This window comes from Mesoplodon mirus (assembly GCF_964341445.2).
Source record: "Mesoplodon mirus genome assembly, chromosome: 5".
Taxonomy (NCBI): domain Eukaryota; kingdom Metazoa; phylum Chordata; class Mammalia; order Artiodactyla; family Ziphiidae; genus Mesoplodon; species Mesoplodon mirus.
The window spans coordinates 101,526,082-101,551,779 of record NC_138980.1 but is presented as its reverse complement, the minus strand read 5'-3'; the positions used below and the strand labels follow the sequence as shown (position 1 = coordinate 101,551,779).

At 35.0% G+C, this 25,698-nt stretch overlaps 1 protein-coding gene across 1 annotated transcript in view; it reads right to left on the bottom strand.

The window, feature by feature from the left end:
- Positions 1–25,698, bottom strand: part of SLCO4C1 (solute carrier organic anion transporter family member 4C1) — a gene marked incomplete at its 5' end in the record, with an annotated part of 66,033 nt that overhangs the window by 10,547 nt on the left and 29,788 nt on the right. The window contains 7 exons of the mRNA XM_082623306.1: positions 1,547–1,700; positions 7,379–7,574; positions 7,988–8,132; positions 10,403–10,515; positions 11,474–11,595; positions 13,136–13,232; positions 18,880–19,062. Of these exons, the coding sequence (XP_082479432.1) occupies positions 1,547–1,700; positions 7,379–7,574; positions 7,988–8,132; positions 10,403–10,515; positions 11,474–11,595; positions 13,136–13,232; positions 18,880–19,062 (1,010 nt within the window). The remainder of the gene's footprint in view (positions 1–1,546; positions 1,701–7,378; positions 7,575–7,987; positions 8,133–10,402; positions 10,516–11,473; positions 11,596–13,135; positions 13,233–18,879; positions 19,063–25,698) is intronic.

The following is a 25,698-nucleotide window of genomic DNA, read 5'->3' as shown; positions in this document are numbered from 1 at the left end:
TGTTCAATGTATTTATTACATACAAAATCATTAAAGATATGTATACATATGTACAGACATATATTTATGTGTGTATATATGAACATATAAATGTGTATAACCACACACACACATACAGACATCTGTTAGCTCTAAACGAAATCTGAAGTACTGTTACAGATAATTTCAATTAATGATTTCTATTTATTTATGTAAAAATCTTTTCTTGCAATCTTAAACTTATCTTTATATAGGAAAAGGAATGCCATTTCACTAATACATATTTCAAATATCCAAGATTGTGCTGTTTTGTCATATAATTCTTATATACCTTATTCATTGTAGTCTCTTATATAATATTATATATTTCCCTCAGGTCTTTTTAAAGTTATCACATTATCTATTAATGCATAACATTACCTATTATGTACTATTAGTAATGTGAATATTATTTCTTCCCAGGCTATTAAATTTAACGAAGATAAAATCTTTAGAGTGTAGATGAAGTACAACAAAATTCTATTGGATTTTCTTAAACCATTTAATTGTATTAAAAAGAAGTCATATTTAGGTAAACTGATATGCATTCTTTTTAAAAATTTTTATTTATTTTTTGGCCGTGTTGGGTCTTTGTTGCTGTGTGCAGGCTTTCTCAAGTTGCAGTGAGCGGGGGCTACTCTTCATTGCAGTGCACGTGCTTCTCATTGCGGTGGCTTCTCATATGTCGAGCACGGGCCCTAGAGTGCACAGGCTTCAGTAGTTGCAGTGCGTCGGCTCAGTAGTTCTGGCGTGCGGGCTCTAGGGCACATGGGCTTCAGTAGTTGTGGCACACAGGCTTAGTTGCTCCGCGGCATGTGGGATCTTCCCGGACCAGGGATAGAACCTGTGTCCCCTGCATTGGCAGGCGGATTCTTAACCACTGCACCACTAGGGAAGTCCTGATATGCATTCTAATCCACAACTAAAAGTAAACTTGCATTTGAGAATGGATTAGTCGTTTGTATATTTTTTTAATGTGTCCATGGTGTATCAATTAAAAGCAACAAATATTTACTGTGTTTTTATTATATACACTGTACTCAGTAAGAATAAGAGAAGTTCCCTGACTTCGAGCGACATAAAGTATAGTTGAGAAAAAATAAAACAATGTAAAAAGGTAAATAATATTCCACTTCTATAACAGAAGTGATGTTATAAAGATGTATATGAAGAACTGCTAAATTGATTTTTCAACAGTAATTGAACGTGAGGTATAAAGGAAGAAGAATCTTTTTCATATGGAGTGGTCAGGGGCCTTTTTTTTTTTTAATTAAGGTAAGAACACAACAAATTTTAAGTGTACGATGCATTATTGTTGACACAGGTACAATGTTGTACAGCAGATCTCTCGAACTTATTCATTTTACTTGACTGAAACTTTATGCCTGGCTTCCGAATGGAGGAGGTGGGCCAGGAAGGAAAGACTAGGCACAGCATAACACCACTAGAGGGATAAGGAAGGGCATCAGAAATACACAAACATACTGCCTCATTAAGGTAAAGGAAGTAAGGTAAAGACACAAGTTACCTTTGGATGTCTTTTGGAAACAGAATTTGTACAACCTGCATAGCAGGGAGAAAAATATTGGATTCCATTTTCTCCACAGATAGGATAATAATATGATCGCAGGCAGTTACAGTTGGCATTACAAGGAGCGGTCAAGTTTCCCAGTTCTCCTGTCCTGTCAACAATAAATAAAAGATGGGTAAATTATCTGTTATAACTTTTAATGAACAGTTCATAAGCATTGTTATATCTTGCCATTCAATCATTTATTCACTCACTCAACACTTCATTTAATTACTGAATAAAACAAACAGAATGTCTGCCTTTTCACATAGAGCTTAATTAACTTCTTGTGGAAGAGACAGGAAGTAGAAACAACAGCTATATAATATAATGTCTGTCAATGATTTAAAAAACATAGGCAGGGGCTTCCCTGGTGGCGCAGTGGTTGAGAGTCTGCCTGCCGATGCAGGGGACGCGGGTTCGTGCCCCGGTCCGGGAGGATCCCACATGCCGCGGAGCGGCTGGGCCCGTGAGCCATGGCCGCTGAGCCTGCGCGTCCGAAGCCTGTGCTGTGCAACGGGAGAGACCACAACAGTGAGAGGCCCGCGACCGCAAAAAAAAACAAAAACAAAAAACAAAAAACACAGGCAGAGTAAGCAAATAAAGCAGTTTCTCATTTGGTACTAGATAATTCTTTTTTTTTTTTTTTTGGTGCGGGGTGAGGGAGGGCTGGTTCTGTGGGTTGTAGGATATTTAGCAGCATCCCTGGCCTCTACCCACTGGATGCCAGTAGCATCCCCTTAGTTGTGACAACCAAAATGTATCCAGACACTGCCAAATTTCCCTGGGATGTGAGTGAAATTTTAAACCTGGAAGGATGAATACAATTGTAAACTTCAGCATACTCACTTTATCAATGGGAAAACTGAGTCCCAGAGAAATTAATTTACTTTTCTTTCTTTTCCAAGTATAATAATCCTGGTTCCCAGGCTCGGTGTTGTTCCATGCTGCCTCTTAATAGGAGGAACATCTTTTAAAATATAAAGGGTTACCCTAGGCAAAGATACTTCTCCAATCCCTTATTTATTTATTCATTAAACCAATATATATTGAGCAAGTGCTAGGCCCTATGCTAGGTATTGGGACTACAAAGCTGATAAGACAGTCGCCATTCTCAAAGATTTCACAGTCTAGGAGTAGAGTGGACACAAATTTATACACTAATATGGTTATAGACTGTGGTTATAGATATCAACAAAGTGTATTTTATATATCTGCACTAAGGAATGACACTTAAAACAAGCCAAAGTTTAGATAAGAGGGTCTGAAGGAGCATCTGCCTGAGATGAGTCTTAAAGAATGAGTAAGAGTTAGCTGAGTAAATGGGGAAGGCGAAGGGTACTTCAGAGAAGCTGATCAAAGTCAAAAGTTGAGAAATAGCATTCTATATGGAGAAATATGAATGATGTCTGAGGCAGAGAGTGATAGCAAATGTAGTTGGAAAAGAGTCATGGACCAGATTGTTGAAAGTCTCATGAGCCTTGTGGCTAAGTTAAAGCTAATGGGCTTTAACTTATTTTGAAAAGGTAATCAAGTATTTTAGACTGAAAAGTGGCAATGTGAAAAGTACATTTTAAAGAAATAACCCTAGGAGTTATACAGAGTTTGAATTTGGAGGAAGGGGACCAGTTACAATACCCTAGGCAATAAATTATGATGATGTGTAGGAGAACTTAAATAGAATTTTGATTAAAAAAACAGATTTGAGAAATATTTGGGATGTAGAATCAGTAAGATTTGGTGTTTGGTTAACTGAAGATAGGAACAGGATGGAAAAGTCAAGAGTGACTCCTAGTGTCTAACTTGGCATTTTGGTAGAGAAGAACTAGTTTTGGGGAAGAGGTGATGGGTATGGTTTTATACATATTGAGATTAAGAGTCTCAAATTTGGTGAAGAAATCTGGCCTGGAGCCAGGTATCTTAATATCCATTTGCATATACATGTACCTGAAACTCTGAGAATGATAAGATCAACCATATAAAGAGTCGAAGAATACAGAGAGGTCTTGGGAGTTCATTTATTTCATGAATACGTAATGAGCTCCAATCATTTGCTAGACTCAAAGTGGTGGAAATATATCTAAAATAAATAAAGAAATAGAGATAAAGAGTAAGGAAGGGAGGGAGGAAGGAAGGCAGGGAGGGAGGGAGGGAGAGAGGGAGGCGGGGAGGGGGAAAGAAAGGAAGGGAGGAAGGGAAGAGGGAGGGAGGGAGGAATAAAATTCCCTGCAACCATGAAGCCAAGTTTCTTGCACTGGGGATCAAAAACAGTAAATGAGCGATGTATCTAAGTATCAGAAGATAATAACCGCTATGTTGCAAAATGATGATACCTAAGGAGTAAGTGGAAAACAAGAAGCTCATGAAGGAAACAGATTAAAGAGAAGAATATAAAACAAATGGGGAACAAATCAGTAGGGAGTTTGAAGGAAAGGTGATCAAAGAATAAATTTTAAGTAATTCATCTCTCTGCTTAGGGTCTCTCTGCCTTCAAATCTATTCCACAGGCTGCTGCTAGATGTCTTTATCAAGCATGATTCCATTCATGAAAGCAATCAGGATAGTCTCTGCCCACATCTAGTTTACAATATAGATGTAGAAATAAGGTGACAGAAAAACTATCCCTACAACTCTAGAAATAGCCTCTACGTGATAATTTTTAAATTAAAATTTTCCAATATATAATCCCCATATTATTGATAAATGATTACTAAGAACATGAAAGTTTAAGACAGTCTGAGGCAAACTACAGTAGAAACAAAGAAATATAGAATATATTCTTTATTATCAAGGGTTAATCACCTTAGCCTACACATTTTCTAAAGGTTTATTTCATAAAGGGGAAACTATTACCAGGAAAATAGCCAGTGCTTGTGAAGTTTATTAAATTTTCTTAATATATACATATTATTTTTTAAATATATAAAATATCTTAAATTTTTAAAAATTGAATATTAAAAATATTTTAAATATATCATTTTGATTATACACAAAATATATTTAATAATTTAAAAAATACACATAAATGTGTTTATGCATACATATATGTATATATGAGAAACATGTTTATCACAAATATCTGAATTTAAACATTAATGTCTTATTTGAATCCAAACTTATTATTCTATAATTATGTTTCTACAATAAGCAAAGATTTCCCTAAATCTACTGCAACTCCTTGATAGACATGCCTCTTTAAGGCGCTGTTTCAGATAAGCAATGAAATTCTAGCTATAGGCCAGATAGGGAAAAAATACTGTGTGTACTTACTACAAACCCTGCATCTTCACAACCTCTCTTTCTCCCACTTCACTAAGGAGGTATTTCTTGAGCTTCTTTTTTTTTAATTAAGGGTACTTTAATTAATTAATTTATGTATCTTTGACTGTGTTGGGTCTTCGTTTCTGTGCAAGGGCTTTCTCTGGTTGTGGCAAGCGGGGGCCACTCTTCATCGCGGTGCACAGGCCTCTCACTGTCATGGCCTCTCTTGTTGCGGAGCACAGGCTCCAGATGCGCAGGCTCAGTAGTTGTGGCTCATGGGCCTAGTTGCTCCGTGGCATGTGGGATCTTCCCAGACCAGGGCTCAAACCCGTGTCTCCTGCATTAGCAGGCAGATTCTCAACCACTGTGCCACCAGGGAAGCCCTCTTGAGCTTCTTAGTCTGTTCTTTCATTGTACTTTTTCTTATACACATGTTTCTTGCATAAGGTTATTATGACTAAGCTAATGTCCATGATGTGGACATTTTAATATGCAGGGCACATAGCTAAATTAAGAATCTGGGACCACAGAGAAAAATGATCTGACAATTTCACACCTCCATTGTGACTTCAAGCCTTATCTCTTTATTAACAGAATCTACATACACACGCACACACATTCCGTGTGTGTGAATGTGCGTGTGTACGTGTGTATACTCACTTTCAGTTTTTTTCACCACTGAGAATGTGTATGTAATTAAGCTGTCTCTATGTCCCAGACCTTGATATCTCTCGATGACCAGCCCCCACATGCACCTCGAACTGACACCACCTCACTTGCTTTCCCTTCTGATTAGGCTAAGGCCACTCATCTGGTAGTGACTCTTGTTTAAGGTAGAAAATATCAGATGGATTCACATCCACATCATCAGTGCATCAAGGTGATAGAGTAGTATTAAACTATCCAGAAGTTTCTGTACTTCTAAAAGGAACATACAAAAAAAGTGGTTTCTTGGGGTACATTTGGGTGAAGTTTATAGGTGTCAGTCAGGTTCTGCACAACTTACCTCTATCTATCTTTCGACCTTTCCAGGTGTCTTTCTACTATTTCCAGACACATGACCTAAGCGCCATTCAAACTGGTCCCTGAATCTAGCCTTCACTTTCTAGCATTTATGCTTTGGCTTAACATATTCCTTTGCCATTCCCTCTTTCCCAAATATTTCTCTCTCAAGCTTTTTGTATACTTAGAGGATATTTTAGCCCTATTTCTCTATTATGCCATGAAGCCATTCCTAAATCTAATTAAAGAAACTGAAAAGCTCTTTTAAATTCCATAGGCTTTTATATCTCTCACCACCTAATTCATTGTTCATTCACTGTTTTGTTTCCCAATCTATCCTGCTCCCCTGGAAACTCCTTTAGAGTAGGAATTTTGCCATAAAAGTCTGCCAGAGGAAGCAGTCGATGAATTGTTGAACAAATGTAATGGAGCTGGACTAAACATTGCTTTCGAACATTTTTCATTAATATAAAAGAATGACAGACATGAACAGTAGCTACAAATCATGATAATTGTTACTGGCAAACTTTTCAAAACAAATTTTTCCCTTTATTTAGGTTATCTGAATGCCATATTAATACAAAATTAGAGAGTCCTTGACCTGGAGCACCATCCCCTTCAACAGTCTCAAACACATATATTCAAACAATTAAAGCAGCACCGTGGGCCATAAAATACACTGCTATGTAATGTCCTAGAGCCTGATCCTCTATTATGGCTTAGGATTTCAAAGCAAAACAAACAAGGCAAAGAAAAATAAAATGGTCAAACCAGTTATAGGTAGAAATATGTTTACAGGTCATAACAACAAGAAGTTATTTATTTCTCTATAATAAACATGAACTTCTAAAGTAAACACAACAGTAATTAGTACCACCTAGTTGTAGCTTCATTTTAATTTCTCTGCTAGCCTATTTTCAATCCATCTAATAAGAGAATTTCACCATAGGGAGTTTTAAAATTTAAATCAATAGGAACATATAATGTGAAATTCTCCCTAGGATGTTGAATCCATTAGGGACAAAGATTCTGTAATATTAATCTTTGTAGCCCTGAGAATAGTACTCAGTACAGAATAGTTGTTTCTTAAATTCTTTCTGAAAAAATATCCAACTGTTAATATGATATCAATTATTGAAACTAAAAATAAAAACTACATTTTTTTTTTTTTTTTTTTTTTTTTGCGGTACGCGGGCCTCTCACTGTTGTGGCCTCTCCCGTTGCGGAGCACAGGCTCCGGACGTGCAGGCTCAGTGGCCACGGCTCACGGGCCCAGCCGCTCCACGGCATGTGGGATCCTCCCGGACCGGGGCACAAACCCGCGTCCCCTGAATCGGCAGGCGGAATCTCAACCACTGTGCCACCAGGGAAGCCCAAAGCTACATATTCTTACATAGGAAAAGCAGCCTTCCAATTTTTTTAAAAAGCCAATTTCTTATCATTTTATTTAAGAAAGGATATACTTGGAAATACACACATAGTTTATTACTCTGATATTAATATCAAAAAGCAGTGAAATATATTTACCCATTATATGATTCAGATACACCTGCAAATGGCTCATTTTCACAGTTGGCATAAACAAATACAAAAGTCAGTGTAAGTGAAGTTATAGACATGAGCAAAGCAAACTTCATTATGTTTTTACACGTCATTTTGAATTTCGAAACAAGGATACCACCTAAAATCTGACCAAGAGCAGCTCCGGGAATTAAAACAGTCCCTAATGAGAAAGAAGACAGTGAGAAAACATACACGTATACTCAGTAATTTATACCAACAATTGGAAAACATCAAAAACAAGTAGTACTATGGTTTTAACATATGAAAGCACTCATGTGATTTAGAAACATGAGTAAATGAGTTAACGGTTATATTAAGTAAGAGATTAATAAAATTAATGTTTTGAATATTAAGATTAATATACATTTGCTTTAGCTCTGTATATAGCACTTGTATCTCTCAAATTCATACAATAGATTGTCTAATGTCAGAAAATTGGAAACTTTTATCAAAGTCAGTGTAAAGTTTAAACTTCAAGGAGTGGGCTATCCAAAATTTTATGCTATTTTAATAAATATCTAATGTGGTAAAGTAAGATTATTAGATTAAGCTAGAACAAAGAAAATGTTTTACCTGCAAGGGTAGCTGCAGAGCTGGAAGACAATCCAAACTGATTTTCTATAAATTTAGGTAAAAATGTAGCAAATCCAGTAGTAACTAAGGCTTCTGAGCAAGTTGATAGAACTAAACACATAAAGACAGTATTCCTCATCAAATTCTAAAGAAAAAATACAGTTCACCAAATGAATAACTATGATTATACTGCAAAATGCAGCATTAGAATGGTAGGTACCATGATGAAATAGCACATTTTAAATACACACAATATAATTATTTGTAAAATTTCAGCATTTTCTTTAGCACAGAAGTATAAATACTGATCACTAATAGTTTTATACATACAATGTTGAGAAAATTTATACATGGAGCACCTAGAAAATTGACAGATGATTAATCAGTAGGGTGAATGTGCCTTGATCATATGCAAGGGACTAGGGAAAGGAGGTAAAAGCTGGCTTGGAAAGTTCTCTTCCCCAGTCTTACTATATATCTCCATACAATAAATCTACCCCATATTCGATTTTTTTAAATTGTGTTCTGAATCCCTGTGTCCAGTAAATGAAGAATTGACTGTGAGAAAAGATGAGAGTGGTCTCTAAGTATCAAACTTTTGGTATTGCTCCACAAGTATTGCTCTCGGTAGTTAAGAACATTAGGTATAGAGTTAAGCAGTTTTCAATAAGGGTCTATATTGCTGGAGTTCTCAGAACCTTATTAATCTACCAGAGGGGAGTGTAGAGATTCAGTTATTTCACAATATTTAACCATAAAGTGAAAAACCAGAAAGTATAGTTCTAGAATATTCAATGCAAAAAAATTTAATAAAACTGAGCAACACACACACACAAAGAAGTCACAAAAGGCAAGATAAGAGATTTAGAAGTCAGAGCCAGATGATCGAACATAAGAATAACAATAGTGACAAAATGAAAAAAAGTACCTGAATGAAGAAATGCAATAATTTAAAAAAATAATGAGTAGGGGCTTCCCTGGTGGCACAGTGGTTGACAGTCCGCCTGCCGATGCAGGGGACGCGGGTTCGTGCCGCGGTCTGGGAAGATCCCACATGCTGCGGAGCGGCTGGGCCCATGAGCCATGGCCGCTGAGCCTGCGCGTCCGGAGCCTGTGCTCCGCAACGGGAGAGGCTACAGCAGTGAGGGGCCCGTGTACCGCAAAAAAAAATAATAATAATAATAATAATAATGAGTAGAAAATATTTAAGTTTTCAGATTGAAAAAGATAATGGACTCCAAGCAAGGATTAATGAAAAATGATACATATTTAGGAATAAACTAGTGAATTTCCTGAAATCAAAGAGAAATGAAAAAATTTACAAATTTGCAGATAGAAATAACTAAGAATCACATTAACTTGAAACTTCTCAACTGCAACATATTTAACTAGAAAAGAGCCAAACAACATCTACAGACTACTAGAATTAAAGAAGTATGATCTGAAAGTATCCATCCAGTCAGAAATATCATTCTGACATTCAAGGATACTTAGATGGCATCCTATCTGAGAAAAACCAGCAATAAAATGCTGTATCTATAGAGATCTGAATCAGAATCAAGATCTCAAAGCACGAGAACATAAGGATAAAAAAAGCATTGGTGAGTAATGACTCTTGATACATATAAGAATTTATAAAATAAATTAAATAGAAATATATGAAATAGAACAGAACTACTATAAAAGAAAATAACAGTAATTAGAATTAAAAATTATAAACAATCTCAGCAAAACACAAGAATGTGCCTGTATGGAAGAGGAGGAAGGAGAGTTAAAAAGTAGGATGAATGGAGTAAAAACATTTTAAGGCTTTCATTTGAGGAGGAAAAAAAATGAAAAGTAAATAAGTTCAAATCTTGAAAAGGTAAAATTATAAATTCCCTTATGTACAAAACTTTTATGATGCTAAATAGAAAGAATACTTCTCTGCCGAGTTCAATAAAACAGACCATAACACTTTTGTTTCTTTAACCTCAAATTCAAAACAAGTAACCACTAACCGCCACTCCTTTCACAAGGGAAAAATATTGGTTTGGCATTCTCAAAAACATATTTACAATTCAATGATAATTGATCCATCCATTACACAAGGGAAATGGCATGGGATAATGGACTACATGCTAATGAGGAACCACTGAATATTGATATTGCCAATAAGATAACTCATGTTCTTCCAACCAATCAATCTACTCTGGACTAGTTTTCATTTACTCAAAGCACAATACAATTAAATATGAAGAGGTTTTTATAAGAGCTAGAACTATAGTAAATAAGCAAGCAAGAGTGCATTATGATAATATTTGTGTGTATGGATATACTGTTTACATATATTTGTAATATATACATATATCTAGATATGTATGTGTGTATAGTTGTGTGTGTGTGTGTGTGTGTGTGTGTACAGTGTTATTTTACCTTTAGAGCAGCTGGAAAATCTTTAAAACTTTGTCCAAAATTCCCATCTGTATGTTGTAAAGAATTACTCTGATGAATCTGGGAAGTTTTTCCATCTTGAATTTCTGCTGTACCTAAAAAAATAGTAAATTTACCCGCTCTATCTTCTTGCTTTCTAATGATTCTTTCTCATCCTTTATGCATTAAACAAAGAATGTTTAAAGCTTTTCTCTTCTACTCTAATTCTAACATATTTTTTAGATGAAATAATATTTACTACCTATTATCATGTCTAATTTTTAATAATAGTACCGTGAATAAATCTGAGAAAACAGTCGATACAGACTGATAAGTTGGATGGCCCAGGGTAGAAAGAAATTAATGAGTCCATCTACTTCTACTCTGCCTACTTTTCTTCTGCCCATTTCCAGAAGTTAATCATCTATCCTGTTACATCTATTCTGTTACATATAACAGAAACAACTAAATGCCTTCAGCCTGGAGAAAAATACTTCTATAGATATGTATATGAACCACATGATTATAAAGAAACAAAATCTCACAGAGAAAGGAATAGATATTCTTTTCTATTAATCTTTTCTTTTAGGACAGATTTTTAGTGTTGAAATTTGGTGAAAATAAGTATACAAAAGCATGACTTTGGTGACAATTGAAAAAAAAAGTACTTGTACTATCATTAACAAATAATTAACATCAATAATTTAAAGCCGATTGGCTCTTGAAGTTACTAACTGAATACAAACTAATAGTTTAGAAGATATTATATCTCACATAAACATAAAGCAAGATTCCAGATAACATATAAGATACAAATTTGGTATTTAATAAAGAGGTGAATATGTCCAGTTTTATTGGGTATTAAATGAAAATAAAGAAAAACCATGAATATTAAGATTGTTACCCAATATTTCCTAAAATAAAGACAGATATTCAAAAGTTTGCATAGGCAGACAACTGAGATTCTATTAAAAAAAATAGTGAATTTTCTAGGGTTCTTAGTAATCATGTAGAAAGCAACACTTGGCCTAGAATTGGAATAAGACTCCCTGGTTTTAAAGAAAATATTTTTACCTGGTAAGTGTTTTGGAAAGCAAGAAAAAGGTATTATCAAAGACCAGGCAAAGAGCCAAGACATAAGAAATCCAATCCACCATGCCCCCAGCCATCGTGGATCATCCTCAGTGATATCAATGCTATATGATAGAAAAACAAGAGGTAAAAGTCAACTCTATCTTATTAATTAAAATTCAGTCACGATAATTATGTAATTTATAATTCAAATGCATATATAGAGAAATATTATTATATTATCCAAAATTTCAAGTGGAGCCATTTTGAAGAATCACAGTGGATAGCAGGCATAAATGAGAGCTCTAAGAATAATGATTTACAAAGTATTCCACATGGCAAATATAACACAGAAGTTTTAAATATTTAATAGTAAATATATGTATGTTGACTATTTGAAAGCATGCATGGAATTTCTGAACATTCTTTATCTAACTTTGGCTACATTTTTCTTCTCTGAATATTATAATATATAGTATATATATATAGAGAGAATACTAAATACATCTCACAACGAATCACTGATTTTTGTTCAAAGCCTATACACTATGCCCCAATTGTGGCATTCATTTGAATGTAAAATTCTTCTTAAAGTGATAATATATTAACAGTTTGTTATAATGGTTGTCATATTTTTATATCAACAGGCTCTTCCCCCAAACACATCATTTCTACAACTCATTTCTCTCCACTGAAATTAAAACCCAGCTTTCTGTTCAAGGGTTTCCTCTGTACACCTTTTTATACAGTCTCTAAAAGATTAACCTAGGGCTACAAACATCAGTATCTTTGTATTGTACCACCTTCTGAAATTTTTTATTAACCTATAGTCTCTAAAAGATTAACCTAGTCTCTAAAAGATTAACCTGGGACTAACAGCTAAAGAACAAATCACATACTGTGACCACATTTTCTTATTCATTGCTCACAGGCATGCAAAAGACTGTGCAGTTACAGTAAAATGAGAAAATATGGCCTCAGCAAAGGCCACTAACTTCTCTATTCAGGAAAAGGAGAAGGTAACTCAGTGGGTAAGAAGGGGGTTTTGGAGTCAAAAAGATCTACTTCATTTCATGCCTTGGCCACTTACCAAGTTCTGTATCAACTACCTTATAAGATTATTAAGAGGATTAAATAAAATGGCATGTAAAATTACGTTACACACAAAACCTATGTTGTCTAGAACACAGTATGGGATAAACAAACATTACCTATTATTATCCTCCAGTGTTACAGTTGTTAAAGCTGAACAATTGTGATCTCTATATTATCAGAGCTACTATAGCACTTAGTCTGAGAATCATAAACTCTCGAGACTCTTCAGGCTATCTACCTACAGCTAAATCTACTGAAAGCATAACTAATTTTAAACTATTATTTTTGAACAATGCACAGGGTACTGGTTATGTATTTTGAAAAATTTCACCATCTAACTACTAAGCATCCTTATTTGTAAATAAATACACTATACCAAGAGATGGTGTGGCATTAATTCATGAAGCAATGCAGCCAAAATAGTACATAAAAATTGTGTGTATTCAGTTTTGTTTCCTGAAAAATCCCTCATGATATTCTGAAGAAATATTATAAAAATATTCTGTCTATGGTACTAACATGATTAAAATAATATAGATCTAAATAAAAGAAAAATAGATGTTGCCTTGCCTTTGTCCCAAATCAACATCAATGTACATGGTTAGCAACTGTCCTCCCAACACATAGCCAAGAGCAGGGCCTAAAATTGACATGGAATAGCCAATTCCTAGAAAAAGAACAAAGACAATGAAAATGGTCATCTGTGGAACTTTGCTTTGAATGTCTGACAAGTGAAGAAAGAGAAATATTTTACTATAGAAAAACAAAATGATTAGAATTATATGAAAATTACACATATTTGTCAAGGAGCTTAAAATACATAATTCAATGTCAAATTTTTTAGACTACAATAATGATGGCAACAAATCCAATAATTATAAATTTATGAAAGTTATATCATGTTAACTCACAGCAGGGGTAGTTCATCTACTATTACCCTTTGTGAACAGTGATAGTAATTACTGGCTACAATTCTTACGGAAGAAAACCAAGTGAAATGAGAAGGCTTTTATACTCTGTACACATTCCAAAAGCATTCTATGGCAGCTGATTTAAAACCTGGATCTGGTTCATTAGTCTGTTTCTTAAAAGTAAACCATTAAACTCCTTCTCTTAGTGAATCTCCCATTTTAACTTGCAACAGAATTAAAATGACCTTATTTCTCTGATATTTAAAACTTTGCCATATATAACTTTTTACTTTTTTACTTTTTGTTAAAAAATTATGCATACATCAGTATCTTCATATACTACCACCTTCTGAATTTTTTTATTAATTACTGAGATTCTCCTTCTCATACATAAAAGAAAAGGAATATACCATACACAAAGTGAAGCATACATCAATGGTAAAAATGACTTATGTACTAGATCGAGGCTCCAAAGCAGAGGTCATTCAAGATGATCTGAAAACATATAAGAACTTTTATTTATCTATCAACTACCCTAATTTACATTATAACTATATTTTTGAATGTAAAAAATGTATTGGTAGAAAATTTTAAGTATATAATTTATAAATAAGTGTATGTGTGTATATATATATATATATATATATATATATATATATATATATGATTCATGCTCAAAAAATTTTATAGCTGAAAGTACATGATTAAAAATGCTGGCAGTCAATGATTCCCAAATTATCTTTGGTGATGGATCCTTTTATAAATTATTTCCAAAAGGGTTTAGACTGATACATTTGTAAGGATACCTTATAAGTTTTGTGGAAGTATAAAATTGCTGTAGGGCTTCCCTGGTGGCACAGTGGTTAAGAATCTGCCTGCCAGTGCAGGGGACACGGATTTGGGCCCTGGGCCGGGAAGATCCCACATGCTGTGGAGCAACTGGGCCCGTGCACCTCAACTGCTGAGCTTGTGCTCTAGAGCCTGTGGGCCACAACTGCTGAAGCCCATGCGCCTAGAGCCCGTGCTCTGCAACAAGGGAGGCCACCACAATGAGAAGCCCACGCACCACAATGAGGAGTGGCCCCCACTTGCCGCAACTAGAGAAAGCCCATAAGCAACAATGAAGACCCAACACAGCCTAAATAAATAAATAGATCTATTAAAAAGAATTGCTATAAAAGTTTCTAAAAGTTTATTTTCATTTTTTGACTTTCTTCATGTTGGCACGGATCTATGTAATTCACACGGAATAGCACTATCTACATCACCTGCTTTCTCAGTCCTCAGCAATTACTCCTTGGCTAACAATAACCAAGGAGTATGTTCACATATGCTTTGCGTATGTTCACAAATATGTTCATAAAAGAAATATATCAAGAAAACAAAGAATTTAATGTTTTCAACTGATGAAAGGTGAATTTGCTATGACCCCAAAATTAAAAATTCTGGTAATGGTGGATGGACTATGGTAGACTAGCATTTCCAACCAAATTGCCCACTAAGAAAAACTTTTAAAAACGGTAAAAATTATTTTTAAATATAAGTCAGATAAAAATAGTGAAGGACCACTGTGTTAAGATTCTTAAGAAGAGAGAGATTTAACAAAAATTGGGGCTGATTTTTTTTCCTGGGTACATTGGCTAATTCTATAAGAGGCACTGAGAGGGTAAACTGTCCTTTGCTAGTCTCTAGGAAGTAGGGAAACAAAAGTTGCAGTTTAGGGAGTAGAGCTTATAAACTTTCCCTGTCCTACATTTTAAGTTGGCACCTACGAGGCTATACTCTAAAAGCAAGGATGAGTTAGAAGTAGACTGGCTCACAGAGTAAGTGCAGTTTAGCTTCAAATAAACTCAGTCCCTGAAATTAGATAAAGGGCATCCCAGACTGTAGTGTTCCCATGTACGACAGAGGTTGGAAAGTTATTAAAAGACACACAGAGTGATTCTGAAAAGAAATTCTAGAACTATAAAATGCATTTGTCACAATAAAAATGAAATGGATCCACAGCAGATTACTTAGAACTGAACTGAGTATTACTAAACTGGAAAATATATTATTAAATCAGTAAATATTTATCAAGAAGCACAGAAAAAATACAGGATAGAAAATACAGAAAAGATAGTAAATGAGAAAGAATACATTAAAAAAAAAACAAAACCCACAAAGGCCTACCATACATGTAATTGGAGTAACTGGAGTCCCAGGAGAGGAGACAATAGGGCAGAAGTTATATTAATAATCATAGGAAATATTCCAAAACCAATGAAAAATATCAAACAATATATTCGTGAAGTCATATAACTTCAAAACAGATGAAATAAATGGAATCTTGCACCTATACACTCATAGTAAATAAAACAAATGAAAATCAAATACAAGAAAAGAATCTTAATAATGGTAAACATATATAAGAAACAGTGGAAGTGAATACAGTAGAATAGCAATTTTAAAGTACGGAAAGAAAATTAATGGCCAACTAATTATCTATTCCCAGTGAAAATATTCATCAGGGAAAAGGGTAAAAAAAACCTAGATGAAAAACTAAGAGAATTCATCACAAGCAGATTGTTCCAGTAAATTAACTCAAGACTGTTCTTCACGTTAAAGGAAAATGATCCCAGACTGAAATTCAGAGTAGCAAAGGAAAGAAGAGCAATAAAAAAAGGTAAACATGTTTATAAAAGTGGATCAATATTTTTAAATAAAACAATAATACTTATTTCAGGAATTTAAATATAGAAGGGATTACAGTACACAGAAATAACTGAATAAATGTTGGGAAAGGAATAAATTTAAAGGGTTTTAAGACTTATGTGATGATTAGGAATGTGGTAAAATTTTCAATTAACATTTGAATTTCATAAAATCAAGTTTGCATATAAAGTAATTAGCAGATGAACAGTAGAAGAGCATATACCTAGGAAGTTAATGGAGGGGAGAAATGAAATAATAAATATTAAATTATCAAAAAGATAGAAAAAAAGGGCAAGAAATAAGAGTGTAGAGCAGATAGGAAGCACATATTAAGATGAAAGATTTAAACACAAAATAACATTAAATGAATTTAAAAGTTCAATTAGGGCTTCCCTGGTGGCGCAGTGGTTGGGGGGTCCGCAGGGGACATGGGTTCGTGCCCCGGACTGGGAAGATCCCACATGCTGCGGAGCGGCTGGGCCCGTGAGCCATGGCCGCTGAGCCTGTGCGTCCGGAGCCTGTGCTCCGCAACGGGAGAGGCCACAACAGTGAGAGGCCTGCGTACCGCACAAAAAAATAAAATAAAAATAAAGAAAGAAAGAAGGGAGGAAGATTTTGGAAATGGGGAAATGTATACAAATATAAAAAGCATACGAAAGGATTTCAATCAACAAAACCTCATTACCCAATGAAAAGTATCAGTTATCTGAAATTGAAAAAAATTAAAATGAGTTTCCCAGTTTTGTTACTTTTTGTTTTTTTCCTTTACTCTCAAAAATTACCATTCAATGAATTCCCACAGTACAAGAAAAAGATAAGGTAGCAGGCCTTGTGGCTGCTATCTTTAGAAAGACCTGCTTGCAAGTTTTGCTCTCGTCTGGCATCTGGGATCTTAAATGTCCAGAGGGATGCCACAGTTCCCTAACTAATAAAGGGGGCTCATTGTGCTCAAACTGTTTGTATAAACAATGTGGTTTTGTTGAACACTTGTATTCCTTCTGAGAGTCTAGAAATTTTCTCTGTGCAAGGCAGAGGGTTCCTACATGATCAACTACCAATAAAATCCTTGGGCGTTGAATCTCTAATGAACTTAGCTGGTAGAAAACATTTCATACATGTTGTCACAACTCCTGGCTGGAGCAATTAATTTCAATCCGTAGGGCTCCATGAGGAGGGAGTGGACTCTTGTAAGCTTGCAGCTGGTCGTCTCTACTTCACCTCATGTACCTTTTCCCTCTGCTGATTTTGCTTTGTATCTTTCTGCTGTGATAAATCATAGCCCTGAGAACTGTCAAGGCCTAGAGAATTTCAAATCTGGGATGGTCTTGTGGGCCTGCACCCAACCTTCCCATGCTTAAATAATTTTTGAATAACTTAGTATTTTGTGTGTTACTAAAATATAAAGATTGAAATTGTTTTATGAGAAGTACTGATTAGGAGAGGACCTCAGAAAGAAAATCTGTGAACTGGAAGAGTGAAAAGCATCACTAGTAGCTAACTGAAATAAAAGCACTGTTAAATTAGTAAATGGAGAGGTTGTACAGATCAGCCAGAACATGTAAAGAGAGAGCATCAGATCTTGCGGAGAGACCAAAGCAAAGAAAGTAGAGAAAACTGGTAGAAGTGTAGTGGTTTCCATATTAGAGATGAGCCTAGGAGATTAGTACCCTCTATCAGGGCTGCATTGAACACACTTGGCTTCCAGTGACTACAGCAATAGGTCTTTGTTATAGACTGAAAGTTTGTGTCACCCCAAAATTCATATGTTGAAACCTAATTCCCAATGAAACTGTATTTGGAGGTGGGGCCTTTGGGAAGTGATTAGGTCATAAGAGTGGAGCCCTCAAAAAGGGATTAGTGTGCCCTTAAAAGAAGGCCCCAGAGAGCTCCCTTGTCCCTTCTGCCATGGCTAAAAGTCAGCTGTCTATGAACCAAGAAATGGGCCCTTACCAGATACTAAATTTATGGGCACCCTGATCTTGTATTTCTCAGCCTCCAGCATTGTGACAAATAAATTTCTCTTGCTTGGAAGCCAAATAGTCTATGGTATTCTGTTATAGTAGTCCAAATGGACTAAGTCCCCTACATTAGAATAATAGACTGATAAAGTGAAACTTCATGTGCAAATAAATTACACATTAATTTGGATGTAGGGCCATGCATGGTCTAGTTAACTCTACGTTCCAGGAACTTCAGGGATGGAATTTAAGAGAAACTTGTACTGCTAAGAACTAGTTCACAAAGGAAAACAATTGAGTCATACATAAAAAGCATTAATCTGAAATGGAGAACTCCACAGGAGTTTCTGAGTACCATTGTGTGGTTTCTTTTGTTGACTCTAGTCAAAGTCCACGTAGGATGAAGTAAGTCAGTAGAACAGCAGAGCTCTATCCCCCCACCTGTGTAAATTAGCCTGGGGTACATTCCAGCAATCTAGACAGCCTACTGCTTGGATGGCACTTCCAGGAAGGCTGGCATGCCCCCCATAGGAAATAGAACAGAATGTCAATAAAAATCATAACCGCATTCAACTGAAGGACATGATACATCAGCATATAATTAAACAAAAAAAGTAATATTGCATTTATCAAATGTAAATACCTACGAAATCACAACTTCTTAATAAGTGTATGTTATGCTTTACTTATAAATTAAACAAGCAATAAGATAAAATGACACCGAGACATTTACATTACAGAGCAAACTTACCTATATAGAGAGAAGATTTGTGGGTGGGCACAGAATCATCAATAAAGGCTGTTCCTAGGGTATAAAGAGGAGTTCCTCCTGTTCCCAGCAATAGTTGTCCCAAAATAAAGACATACAAGTAGTAGAAAAGTGAAGAACTTGAAGCAGTACAGCTGGTTTTATTCTTTTCTGTTAAGCAGGTATCTTTAGGGGAAAAAAAGTTGTGAATTTATCAAAATTTTAGCTAATAATTTAAATATCTTACAAATTATACTTGCCTAACATAACCTTCCTTATTTCTTCCAATCACTTCACTTTGATTATACTTAAAATATTTAAAAATACATACATTATTAAAGAAAATTTATGAAACATTACATCAAAATTTAGAAAATACAGTACAAAACTGAGAAACATTACTTAAGAACCAAAATTAACAAACTGTATAAACACAAGTGACTCAAGTGGTGCCAGGGAAGGATAGTTTTCAAATTGAAGGGAAAAAAAAAACACTAGACTTGATTTTTTTTACAAGTCATAAATACAATAGGACCACCGTATTGGTTTTTTCTTTAAGAAGATTTTTTTTTGTTACCACCATATTGATTTTATCAATCAGCATCTTAAACACACTTGAAAAGTGTACTTAGACTATAGGATATTTTGGCCGAAACAGTAATTCTCAATATTCACTACATAAGACTCCCATGGTGGCACAGTGGTTAAGAATCCACCTGCCAATGCAGGGGACACGGGTTCGAGCCCTGATCCGGGGAGATCCCACATGACGCTGGGCAAAAAAGCCCGTGCGCCACAACTACTGAGCCTGCGCTCTAGAGCCCGTGAGCCACAATTACTGAGCCCACGTGTCACAACTACTGAAGCCCGTGCGCCTAGAGCCCATGCTCTACAACGAGAAGCCACCGCAATGAGAAGCCTGTGCACCGCAACCAAGAATAGCCAACGCTCGCCGCAGCTATAAGAAGCCCGCGCACAGCAACAAAGACCCAACGCAGACAAAAATTAATTAATTTTTAAAAATATTCACTACAAAGCAGTAATATTTAGAAGTTATGTCTACTTCTTTTTTACAGGTCAAACTATTTTATTACATTTATATTTTGAAGCAATCTTTGGGTCCATAGGATGTTTTTTTGAAAATTTTAAAAGGAAAAATTGTTATCTTTTTTTTTCTTTTTTTCCTTTTATTGAAGTATAGTAGATTTACAATGTTGTGTTAGTTTCTGGTGTTTAGTAAAGTGACCAGTTATATATATATATATATATATATATATATATATATATATATATTCTTTTCCATATTCTTTTCCATTATGGTTTATTACAGGATATTGAATGTATTCAGTTCCCTGTGCTATACAGTAGGACTTTTTATCTATTTTTATATAGATTGTATCTGCTAATCCCAAACTCTTAATTTATCCTGCCCCCACCCACTTTTCCTAAGGGGGGTAACCCTAAGTTTGTTTTCTATGTCTGTGAGTCTGTTTCTGTTTTATAAATAAGTTCATTTGTATTTTATTTTAGATTCCACATATAAATGATATCATATGGTATTCATCTTTCTCTCTCTGGCTTACTGCACTTACTATGGTAATCTCTAGGTCCATCTATGTTACTGCAAATGGCATTATTTCATTATTTTTTATGGCTGAGTAGTATTCCATTTTATGTATGGAGTCTTCTTTATCCATTCATCCATCAATGTACATTTATGTTGCTTCCACATCTTGGCTATTGTAAATAGTGCTGCTATTAACATTGGGGTACATGTATCTTTTCAAATTAGAGTTTTCTCTGAATATATGCCCATGAATGGGACTGCTAGATCATGTGACAACTCTGTTTTTAGTTTTTTAAGGAAACTTCATACTGTTTCCACAGTGGCTGCACCAATTTACATTCCCACCAACAGTGTAGGAGGGTTCTCTTTTCTCCACACCCTCTCCAGCACTTGATATTTGTAGATTTTTTAATGATGGCCATTTTAACCAGTGTGAGGTGATACCTCATTGTAGTTTTGATTCGCATTTCTCTAATAATTAGTGATATTGAGCATCTTTTCATAAACCTATTGACCACGTGTATGTCTTCTTTGGAGAAATGTGTATTTAGGTCTTCTGCCCATTTTCTGATTGGGTTGTTTTTTCTGTTATTGAGTTGCATGAGCTGTTCATATATTTTGGAAATTAAGCCCTTGTTGCTCACATCATTTGCAAATATTTTCTCCCAGTGTGTAGGTTGTCTTTTTGTTTTCTTTACAGTTTCCTTTGCTGTGCAAAAGCTTATACGTTTGATTAGGTCCCATTTGTTTATTTCTGCTTTTATTTCTGTTGCCTTGGGAGACTGACCTAAGAAAACATTGCTACAATTTATGTTAGGGAATGTTTTGTCTATGTTCTCGTCTAGGAGTTTTATGGTGTCATGTCTCGTATTTAAGTCTTTAAGCCATTCTGAGTTTATTTTTGTGTATGGTGTGAGGGAGTGTTCTAACTTCATTTATTTACATGTGGCTGTCCAGCTTTCCCAACACCACTTGCTGAAGAGACTGTCTTTTTCCCATTGTATATTCTTGCCTCCTTTGTCGAAGATTAATTGACCGTAGGTGTGTGGGTTTTTTCCTGGGGTCTCCATTCTGTTCCATTGATCCATGTCTGTTTTTGTGCCAATACAACACTGTTTTCATTACTGTAACTTTGTAGTATTGTCTGAAGTCTGTGAGGGCTATGCCTCCAGCTTTGTTCTTTTTCCTCAGAATTGCTTTGACAATTCTGGGTCTTTCATGGTTCTGTATAAATTTTAGTATTATTTGTTCTAGTTCTGTGAAAAATGTCATGGGTAATTTGATAGGGATTGCATTAAATCTATAGACTGCTTTGTGTAATATGGCCACTTTAACAATATTAATTCTTCCAGTCCAAGAGCATGGGATATCTTTCCATTTCTTTAAATTATCTTCAGTTTTCTTTATCAATGTTTCATAGTTCTCAGCATATAAGTCTTTCACCTCCTTGGTCAGGTTTATTCCTAAGTATTATATTTTTTTAATGCAATTTTAAAAGGGATTGTCTTTTTATTTTCCCTTTCTGATATTTTATTGTTAGTGTAAAGAAATGCAACAGATTTCTGTATGTTAAACTTGTATCCTGCTACCTTGCTGAATTCTTTTACCAGTTCTAGCAGTTTTTGTGTGGAGTCTTTAGGGTTTTCTATATATCATATCATATCATCTGCATATAATGATAATTTTACCTCTTCCTTTCCAATTTAGATACCTGAAAAATGGTTATCTTTAGGATTTGATTAAAATCTTTTTAAAAAATCACATTCAGTGGCTTCCCTGGTGGCGCAGTGGTTTAGAGTTCGCCTGCCAATGCAGGGGACACGGGTTCGTTCCCTGGTCCAGGAAGATCCCACATGCCGCGGAGCGGCTAGGCCCGTGAGCCATGGCTGCTGAGCCTGCGCATCCGGAGCCTGTGCTCGCAACGGGAGAGGCCACAACAGTGAGAGGCCCACATACCACAAAAAAAAAAAAAGAAAATCACATTCAAAGCCTGGGTATTAAAGTAAATCCATATTTCCTAAACTCATCGATATTAATGAACTAAGAGATTTGTTAAAAATATATTTCCAACCCTTTCCCTTTGAATCTGGTGTAGTATCCAGGAATTTTCATTTTAACAATGGCCTCAGCTAATTCTATTTTCATTTCCTTGATATCAGATCAAGATTTATTATTTCCTGATTGATGAGATGTAAGGCCCCTAAAGCACCAATCCTGAATATTCTTTAACTGGTTCACTGTCATCAAATTTTCAGATGCAAATTCTATGCATAAAAATATATTTTTAAAATTTTATATTTAAAATATACTCTATAATACTGTATATATTCATGTTATAAGAGGTTGATGGATATTTTGGCAGATAATTTATTTATATTTATAACTGGGCTAGGTCTGCATTATTTGTGATACTTCCCTGGTCATGTCAAACATTTGAATTATAATTCTTGGTTTCAATATTCACTTTCCTGGAGGTAGTAGATTAGACTAACAATCTCTTATTATTTGCTTTGTTATTTGCAAATTGTTCATTTTGCAAAACTGAACATACGTACATGCATTATTGGTTTACTATTTTCTCCTACTTCCTTTTTATAATAGGTAAATTGCCTTTAGGAAAATATATTTCTGTAGTAATCTGGTAGACTTTTTGATTATAAGAGTATTCTGCGGGGTTTTGGTGTTTTTCTGTTTCTCCCAGAGGAAGTAATCAATGGGTTTCAACCTGCTTGTTTAAATAAATTTTAAATAAAACAGAAGAATACCAAGAAAAATCCCAAGCTCTCCCTTACCTCTGCCTGCCTCTATTTAAGCTCTCCCATGTCACTTAGATGAAGGCAATAACCGCTGTTAACAGTTCCTTTTATCATTTTTCAGACATATTCTCACACATTCACATATTTTATATCCAGTTACATTTTTACATATTTTTGATCATACTAAACATACTATCCTTATATTCAACAACTTCCAGTTTTCACTTCTTATGTCCTAGAAATCCTTGATGTTGGAACTTAAAGCTGTATTTAAATTTCTTTGTTGGCACTGTTATAATATTCCACAGCATAAATGTGATTTATTTACCAAGTCCACAACTTCTTTTTTTTTTTTAAGTTTGCTTGTATGCTTCCTTTTTAACATCTTTATTGGAGTATAATTGCTTTACAGTGTTGTGTTAGTTTCTGCTATATAACAAAGTGAATCAGCTATATGCATACATATATCCCCATATCCCCTCCCTCTTGCATCTCCCTCCCAACTTCTATTTCATAATAATATAACATATATTATTAATATTATATTATACATACATTTAGGTAAAACAATGTTGTGATGAATATTTTTAAAATTTATCTTGGCATATTTGTGCAAGCCTATCGTAGGACAGGTTCCAAAAAGTGGAACTGCCGGGTCAACGTGTATAAATATTTATATTTGATTTGCCAAGTTGCCATAACAAAGAATTATAAATATATGCATTCCCATTAGCAATGCAGCAACACTTTTGAAAAAATCTTCAGTGAACTTAAGCATTTTTCTGTATGTTTATTGGTTACCTGAATGTTTTTCTGTGAACTAACTTCTCAAATTTACTTCAGAGCTTCTGAGTTTGATATCTGACTTATAAAAGTCTTCCCTTTCTCCATGATTACATATAAATTTATTTATGTTGGTTTTTATCCTAGCATTTTTACTACTTTATTTTTTAATTCATATGTAATATATTTTAGTGGAAAAAGACAGGGATTACAGCATTGTGTTGGATTAACCAAAGAGTACATATTTTGTTAGATTTCCTATGTATGGGTTTATTTCTGGATAATCAGTTTCATGTCACTGATCTTTGCAGTCCCTCTCCACAGATCTGTTTTAAGTACTTCAGCTGTCTAAGGTTTGTGGGTATCAATATTTCAGCCTGGCTATATCCCATGTTACAGTACTACATGAAAGGCTCTGTAACAGTTAACAGATCTTATTTTATCATTTTTCCCAAATAAACAAGGCCTAAGATCTACTTATGAAAACTACTGTATCCAATATATTACTCTCTCTGCATTACTTCTGAATAATTTCCTTCTTTCACTTTTCCTAGAATTGATAAAAATTGATAATGAGATGTCAAGCCACAGAAAGGCATGGATGTATCTTAAATGTTTATTGCTGGGCTTCCTTGGTGGCGCAGTGGTTGAGAGTCCGCCTGCCGATGCAGGGGACACGGGTTCGCGCCCCGGTACGGGAAGATCCCACATGCCATGGAGCGGCTGGGCCCGTGAGCCATGGCCGCTGAGCCTGCGCATCCGGAGCCTGTGCTCCGCAACGGGAGAGGCCACAACAGTGAGAGGCCTGCATACCGCAAAAAAAAAAAAAAAAAAAAAAAAAAATGTTTATTGCTAAGTGAAAGAATCCAGTCCACAAAGGATACATACTTTATAATTCCAAATATATGACAATCTGGAAAAGTAAAACCATAGAAATAGTTGCCAAGGGAAGAGGGGAGGGAGGGTTGAACAGATGAAGCACCACAGGATTTTTTTTAGGGTAGTGAAACTATTCTATATGATGGTTTGATTGTGGATATATGACACTAGTCATATATTTGACTAGTATTTGTCAAAATACATTGAACTTTATAGTACAAAGAGTGAACTTTACACAAAATTTAAAAAATCATTTAAGACGCCAAAAGTTTCCAGGAGGAAAGGCAGAATGTGACAAAAGGATCTAACTGTAATACAAATGTATGAAACAACCTCACTAAGGAGAGTGGGGGTAAGGGTGCTGACCTAAGTAACTTTGGAATGAGTAGAGTCTGCAAGACTAAAGGCAAAAGTAACGATATATAATCACTGTATTCTAGATGATAAAGTTATTTCCCATTCCATAATTAAAGAAACCAGGGCACCCTGGAGAAATAGCTGACTTTAGGACTGGAGCAGGAAATATATAGGATGAGCCTGCAGCACCTCAGAGTGCAAGAAAATAAGGAAAACAAACAAAAATATCTGCAGTGATGGAGGTATGTCAAAGGTACACAGGAGACAACGGAAAAAACTCCAGGTAGACAAAGCTGGAATAATTTGAGCAACGAAATAAAGTTGCATTGGATTATAATCTAATGTAAAATATAAATCTATGCAGCCACACTGAAAAAAAATAATTGAATAAATAAATAAATGTGGGAGAAGAGACAAATGTCTAATGCAGAATAACTCCGAGTAATTTATGTAGATACTGCATCCTCAAAGAGATGGCAC